Source organism: Dendropsophus ebraccatus, chromosome 5, assembly GCF_027789765.1.
Source record: "Dendropsophus ebraccatus isolate aDenEbr1 chromosome 5, aDenEbr1.pat, whole genome shotgun sequence".
NCBI classification, from domain to species: Eukaryota; Metazoa; Chordata; class Amphibia; order Anura; family Hylidae; genus Dendropsophus; species Dendropsophus ebraccatus.
This window is the reverse complement of record NC_091458.1, coordinates 11139282-11146909: the sequence shown is the minus strand read 5'-3', so window position 1 is coordinate 11146909 and position 7628 is coordinate 11139282. Positions and strand designations below refer to the sequence as shown.

At 44.8% G+C, this 7628-nt stretch overlaps 1 protein-coding gene across 1 annotated transcript; it reads left to right on the top strand.

The window, feature by feature from the left end:
• The first annotated feature begins 2306 nt into the window (after positions 1 to 2306).
• On the top strand, positions 2307 to 7172 carry LOC138794036 (olfactory receptor 52K2-like). The gene is made up of 4 exons (XM_069972803.1): positions 2307 to 2330; positions 3821 to 3883; positions 5967 to 6898; positions 7079 to 7172. Exons 1-4 carry the CDS (start codon positions 2307 to 2309, stop codon positions 7170 to 7172), a joined length of 1113 nt encoding a protein of 370 aa, XP_069828904.1.
• The last annotated feature ends 456 nt before the right edge of the window (positions 7173 to 7628 follow it).

Sequence of the window (7628 nt, the reverse complement as noted above, 5' to 3'; positions counted from 1 at the left end):
GTATGGAGGAGAAAAGAGCTGCCTGTAGAGCTCAGAAACAGGACTGTATGGAGGAGGAAAGAGCTGCCTGTAGAGCTCAGAGACAGGACTGTATGGAGGAGAAAAGAGCTGCCTGTAGAGCTCAGAGACAGGACTGTATGGAGGAGAAAAGAGCTGCCTGTAGAGCTCAGAGACAGGACTGTATGGAGGAGGAAAGAGCTGCTTTTAGAGCTTAGAGACAGGACTGTATGGAGGAGGAAAGAACTGCCTGTAGAGCTCAGAGACAGGACTGTGTGTTCTATCATGAACTACAGTTACATGTGCAAAGTAAGGAAGAGAGGGACCCCGTCTCTAACACCAGCATTACCTCAAGGATACTCCACTGCTCCATTAATCTATCAGCTAGTTTTCGGGATCAGTTCTAGAGAGGGTTATAATGCCCGCCTTACTGAGTAAAGAGAGACTGAAATCTTAATAGTGGATATTGTATGACTATGTAATGTATGTCTCATTGCTTAGTTTCTTATGCCAGAAAGTGTGGCACATCTTCAATAAGGTATCCCAAGATCCATCGGATGGGTGATAACCAGTTGATGGGGTTAGTGTCCATGCATGACCACCACTCCATTCAATCTTTATATAATTTCTAAAGATAGGTGAGTGCTGTACTGAGCCACAGCTGTATTTCACATTGGGCAGGGTAGGCAGCTGCCTGGGGGCCCATTACTCATGTGGGGCCACTTTTGGGGAGACACTTCTCAAATCCTTTCCATGAGAGGCTGATGGACCCATGCACCACCATGCATCATAATTATCATGCCTGCGGCGGATGGGGCCTCAACAGCAGCGAGAGAGTATAGCCTAGAGCTGTGCCGGGCAGGGAGCGGGCAAGTCCTGGTATGGTCAGCGAGGGGGGGGGGGGATCACAGCTCTGTCCAGGGGCCCATAATACTGTTAAGATGGCCCTTTTCTCTCTGCAGTCTATATGGCATTGGTCTCTTGGGCATTTAGCTCCTCTGGAATCCTACTCCCACTCTCATAGCCAGGCCTAGCCTCTTTGCTGTTTGATTTAGACCCAATTTCCTCCTGCTAAACTGAGCCGATCATCAGCTGTGATCTGGAAACTGACAGCACAGTTATATACACATCCCAGACCCCAATATATGTTGTGGCAGCTGGTGGTGTTTTGGGGTAACCTTGTCACGGTGGCCAGGAGTGGCAATACCCACCCCCTGACATATGAGCACCACCTTGGGTAGAGCCGTACTGACGTGTGAGGGTGCAGGTGCGCTGCAAGGAAGATGGCAGAGTCCAGAATTTAACCAGTTGTTGATACTTTACTTCAGTGCTTACAAAAGGTATACAAGGGGAACTGCTTACCAGTGCTGGTGCAGGAAATAATACAACTGCTGAGATAAACTTTAGGTAGAGGTGAGGAAATAGAGAAAGACTTGGTGAAGCGAGGGCCGTGTAGGGTCCCTTATCTAATTAGTACAGTACTCGGCCAGGATTGTAGTGTAGACACTTGAAAAAAGAATTTCTCATACTCACGTATATATATAAATGGGGTTTGCATATATGACCAGCTTCTGCCCCACCAGTTTGGAGACCACCAGGTAGGGTAGATCTCTGTCTCTAGGTCAAGCTCCCACTGAAAATTCCCCCAAGTGGACAAGCGTTGTCAGAAAGATACGTCGGCACTGAGCAGTTTTGTCTTAATGGGGATCAGTCCCTCTTCCTCTCTGCTGGGAGTGACTGCCCAGATGTTTAAGAAGATCCTCAGTGTAGACAAGGGTGTCTCAACCCACGGTCACCCCCAATTCTAAGGCTTAGCACTGCTTAATAGTGGGTTTAGTCTCTCTTAAGAAAAACAGCTTCAGTCCCAATCAAGGGCTCTGGCACAAGCCAGGCCCACTTAGTCACTGTTGCAGGAACCTGTCTCTTCTGTCTGTCTCTAATACACATTGATTAGAAGACCTAGAACAGGAAACTACCTTGACTTATATAAGGTGGTGTGATAGGAAGAAGAGAAGAATAGAGAAGAAAGTCTATAGTGTCTTGCACCTGTGATTGGCTAAACACACACATAGCTAAACCTTAACACTGTAGCTGTGTACAGGGGAGAGTGAGACATCTAGTGGCTGGATAGGAAAATCCCACCTCCCAGCTCTCGGTGTGACACCTGACAGAGTTACTTTCTGAGAGGCGGGGAAAACTTAGAAAACTTGGGTATTATAACATTTTTTAAATGTCTGCAACTTTTCTGTACCTCAGTTGTCTGGTGAAAACATTAATACATTTCCCTATACGTTTTCTCTATGGTCAACATGGCAGCCAATATTCCGCCAGATGTGAGTAGATGCTAATTGGGAAAATAAGAATATTTGTGGTTTTGCCTCAGGAGACGTGACTGCTCATTTATGGTCTATAGGGAAATTGCCGTATACTGCTGGAGACTCCCTGGTGTATATAACAAAGCACCGGTTAATCCTAAGAATATCAGTAATGTGATTGGTCCGGGATGAGTTGTGACTATAAAATCTCCACTACGGAGGGGCACAGGCTGCAGTAAGTGTCATACATAAAGAGGCTGCTGATCGGTTTACTGATCATCCATCCCCAAGGAGGGAGAACGCTCTGGATCCACATCAACACCTGAGAGTCTCATACAGAAGAGAAGAATGCAAAGACCATCTACACAAGAGGACACATTACCCCCTCAGGCCGAGAGAGAGGAGAAGAGCTAATAAACAGGAAGCCAAAGCGGATACAAAGTAACTAATTCATATCTATTACTTGCGTAGTCTATATGAGTATTATTATTATTAGTAGTGTTGGTGGTAATAGTAGTCAGTGTATGACCGATCTAGGAAGATTTTTTGTCAAGGAGTGAACAGCTATCTTATATATATATATATATATAGTAAGTATATTAGGCTTAGGGTATACAGCTTGGTTGAACATGAGCAGCAGACTCCACACTATATTAACCATCTTGAATCCACACTATGTTATGGCTAAGCCATCCTCCTCCTTCCACAGTCAACACATTAAGGCTACGATATGTTGTCACTTCTGGAACATATTCGGGAACATCATCTTTATTAGCGTCCGTCTACTTAACAAGACGTCCGCATTTCCCCGAAATGTTCCCAAAGCGGGAGCATAGCCTATGGATGATAGTCAATTCAAGAATCTCATCTCAACCTTTTCCATTATACAGGATTATATAGGGATAATGTGCATCTGGCCGACATATAAAGCTGGATAGGCCTGCGTTAGAATATATCTCTAAGAAATGGCAGCACTCGGAGGCTGAGCTCACACTTGATAATAAGAAGGCAAATACTAATAGGGCAGACTGGATGGACCCAGTGGTCTTTTTCTGACATCAATCTACTATGTATCTATGATTTTTTGCCCAAAACCAAGAGTAGTCCCAAAGCCAAGAAGAAGGTATAATTTTTTCCCCTTATGTTCTCTCCATTTTAGTTTTAGCTAAAAATTCTGAAAACGCTACATGGGAAGTTGACAGACTCCATTGGTTTTGCTGCCGCGATTAACCAAAAGGAAGGTAACAGAGAATGGAAGAGAGCGTGGCCGGGGTATTCTTATCCAAACTCACCTAGATACGGTTTGGAAACCTCCATACACCTCCTATATTAGAAACCCTATTTCGCTGTACTATAGGAAACCGATATAAAGTGGCACAAATGTCTCCCATGTGTGAATGTACTCTGTGGATCAAGCATTGAATCACTAGCTGTTGGCCACAGAGAATGATGCTGCCTCCGGGACAAGTTCTCTGAAGAGATGACATATTACATTTTTTACTTTGCAGGAAAGACGATTGATGTGCACCAGGGTGTACGAGAGCCAGGAGCGTAGAGACCTCAGCCCTTCTGTGAAGAGGAACCCGGGACACAGGTAATGGGGTGTAACTCCTTTTAAAGTGTCCAGTGGTGTCATTCTTACTTAATCATGACAGATTGATCTCCAGCCCTGTCCTCATCAGCACCCACACCTGTGTTAATGGAGCAATCACTGAAACGATGTTAGCTGCTCCTTGTAAGGCAGGGCTACAATGATGTTGAAATGTGTTTTGGGGATAAAGTTCATTTTCTAGGCAAATATTGACTTTGCAAATAATTGCTGTTAAGCTGATCACGCTTTATAACATTCTGGAGTATATGCAAATTGCCATTTTAAAAACTGAAGTAGTAGACTTTGTCAAAACTAATATTTCTATCATTCTCAAAACTTTTGGCCATGACTGTATACTAATAGCTGAATCCTGTTTGGTTATCATGAGACATCCGAGCTTGTATTATGCATTCCACTGCTTGTATACTGCAACATGTGTGTATACACTGAGGAGTTGAGTTGTGCAACGGTTCACTTTTTTTGTACTGCCACCAATGATGGAAATATGTAAAGATGTATGAGGACTGGGTCACATGACCTCCCATCACTGGGTCACATGACCTCTTGGAGAGACTTCTGCTCTAGAAGCCACTAGTATGTTCTGAGTGAGAAGTCTCCCAGGTCCATCCCTTTCTTCCCGCAGAGCTGGATCAATCCAGTAAGTCTGACCCTAGCCAGGGGTGTGTGAGGTTGTCTCCCAGTACTTTAATTGTTGTGTCACTGTAAGTTTTACATTGCTAATGACATCCTGAGTCATCTCTGGGCCAGTCACAGTAAATTACAGCACAGTGTAGCATTTAGAAGGAGCAATACCCAATAACTGTCTCCAGTCCATCCAAACTCAGAGGTATCCATTTCTACACTTGGGATCCTGCTCAGAAATTGAGAAGAGATTGAGAAGAGATAGAAGCTGTACAAGTGCTCTCCTGCTACTACTGGACTCTTTGTGGGCTTCACTCATGACTTCTTTCCCTATATGTACTGCTGTAGGGAATCGTAACACAGCTAACCATGAGTAAATGTTTATAACATAATCACCACAGTGAGCCAAGCTGTGAAGACCCTCCCCAGTAGAGTATACCCTAACTAGATTGGGTATCTCCCAAAGCAAATCTAAATGTGCTAACAGTGTTCCCAGCAACATAAGTTCAATAGTAATCACGGCTGTTGTTGCTGATTTTCAACAACGTGATTACTACGGAAGTTACATTGTGCTGCAGCTAAGGGAATCCCGGACGGAGTATATACACATAGTATACACTCTGGCTGGGATCGCTACCGGCACCGCCAAAAAAATGACATGTCAGTTTTCTGCGACCGCTATTCATGGAATAGCGGCCGCAGAGAACCTGTCAATGCACACAATGGAGAGTGCAGCTCCGGCCGCATGCTCCATTGTGTGCAGCGGCGAATTGAGATGCAGGCGCACATTGATGCGCCCGCATCTCAATTCATCAGAAATGAAGATCATCCGACCGTTACTGCAGTACCGGCCAGGATGATCATCTGTGAAACCGGCCGTTCTGTGACCTGGCCGGGTCACAGAACGGCCGGTGTTTTACGCCATGTGAACATTGCCTGAAACTGTATACAACTTCACTACCCTGTGCTGTAAGGAGCTTGAGTTATATCATCCCACACTGTGGACTTTCGAGTAAACATTATTCCAGTCTCCTAGTTCATGCCTTTATCTGGAGCAAGTCACCATGCGTACACCAGCACCCAGATACTACACCATGCTGTGCCCAAGGGTCAAGGATTTTCATAAATATGGGAAAGGGCATACAGAGCCCAGTTAACAAACCCACTGTGACCTCATAGACTTCACTAGGTGTACTGCTACCCCAGCTGGCCTGCACTGCCACTCCTAGCCAACTCATACACACTGCATGTACACTGGGTTCCAAGGGGGCACCAGAGTCTTGGCCAGGATATTTATATCCAGGACTACAACAGGGAAAAGTATTAGGTCCATATAGTCTTTTAACACTAGCGGAAGTAGAAATCATGAAACCGTTGGTTTTTTATTAATCCATTGATTTTTTTTTTCTCTTTTTCTTAAGCGAGAACTATTACAAAGAAGAGAAATGGTAAATGTGACTCAGTCCAATCCATCTCAGATGAGCCTGATGTTCGGGGACATCTCGGACATAGGATACCTGTATAGCGTGATAACACTACTGGGCTTTTTACTGATCGTCACATGTAATTGTACGGTGATCTCCACCATTCTCTTCCACAAGAGCCTACAGGAGCCTATGTATATCTTCATATGTGCCTTGTGCACCAATGACCTGTATGGCAGCAGCGCTTTCTTCCCAAGTTTGTTCTTGAACCTTAGCTTAAAGACTTACAGTATCTCCTACAAAGCCTGTATGATCCAGGTGTTCTGTCTATATACCTATGTGTGCTATGAGTTCACCATATTAGCCATAATGGCCTTGGACCGCTACTTGTGTATCTGCAACCCCTTGAGATACTCGAATATCATGACCCTGAGCACGGCATATAAGCTAATGGCCTCTGGCTGGGTATGTTGTATCTCATTGATCACAGTCCTTGTTATGCTTACTATTCGGCTTCCTCTTTGTGACAATGCGATCCTGAAAATTTATTGTGACAACTGGACGGTGGTGAGACTCTCCTGCGTGGACACCACAGTGAACAATGCGTTTGGCCTCTTCATCACGGTCAGTGTGGTTGTAGGGATGCCGCTGCTCACTCTTATATCCTACATTGAAATTCTTAAGGTTTGCACGAAATCCAAAGAAGCCCGAGCCAAGGCCATGCAGACGTGCGCCCCTCAGATCACATCCCTGCTCATCTTCTTCACAGACTGTATGTTTGAGGTGTTGTTGTATCGATTTGTTCCCACCATCGTTCCCTATGGGTTGAGGGTAGTTATGTCCACCCAGATCTTTGTCGTGCCACCGATAGTCAATCCTATCCTTTACGGATTGAAAATGAAAGCGATAAAAGTTAAAATCCAGCAAATGTTTCATGCAAACAAATTTTTTTTACAGGACAAAAAGTTGTTTGAATTATTTTAAATATTTCTTTTACTTATCAGTGTTCTCATGGGTTAAAGGAGAAGTCCGGCAGATTATAATATCCAGGAACTAGCAGGGGGAGGGGGGAAATATGAATTCTAACTTAACTCTCTTCATGCTCACAGTGTGCGGCGGGACTGGCCTTGGGACCACCGCTGGGCTCTGGGATCTCTGGAGCTGACACATCACAACGCAGCTGATGGACTGGCCACTCAGTGACTGGGGTGGGACACCACTCCAGTCACTGATTGGCTAAGTGGCCAGTCTACCAGCTGAGACAAGACTTCATGACTCGGGGGAAAATGCCTTCCGGCAGGGGGTCCAGCGACCGGTCCCGCCACTCACCGCGGGTATGCAGAGGGGCAAGTTAGTACTTGTAATCAATTTCCCCCCTGCCCCTGTCAGCTGTATGATTTTATAATCCACCAGACTTCTCCTTTGATGTCTGTATGGTGTATGATGATATAATGTAATAAAAGGACAATTACGAGTGGTGGTACCGTGGGCTTATCCCTATAGTTCACAATGCAGAACAAACGGTTTTTGGGAAAGAGTAGTCCAAGTGGGAATGAAATTGTTATTTGAAGCTACAGATCATTTTATGCCAAAATATTGTGATTGATGTTCAACAATTGCATTTCCAAGAAGCCGATAACAGACCGTAAACGCTTCATT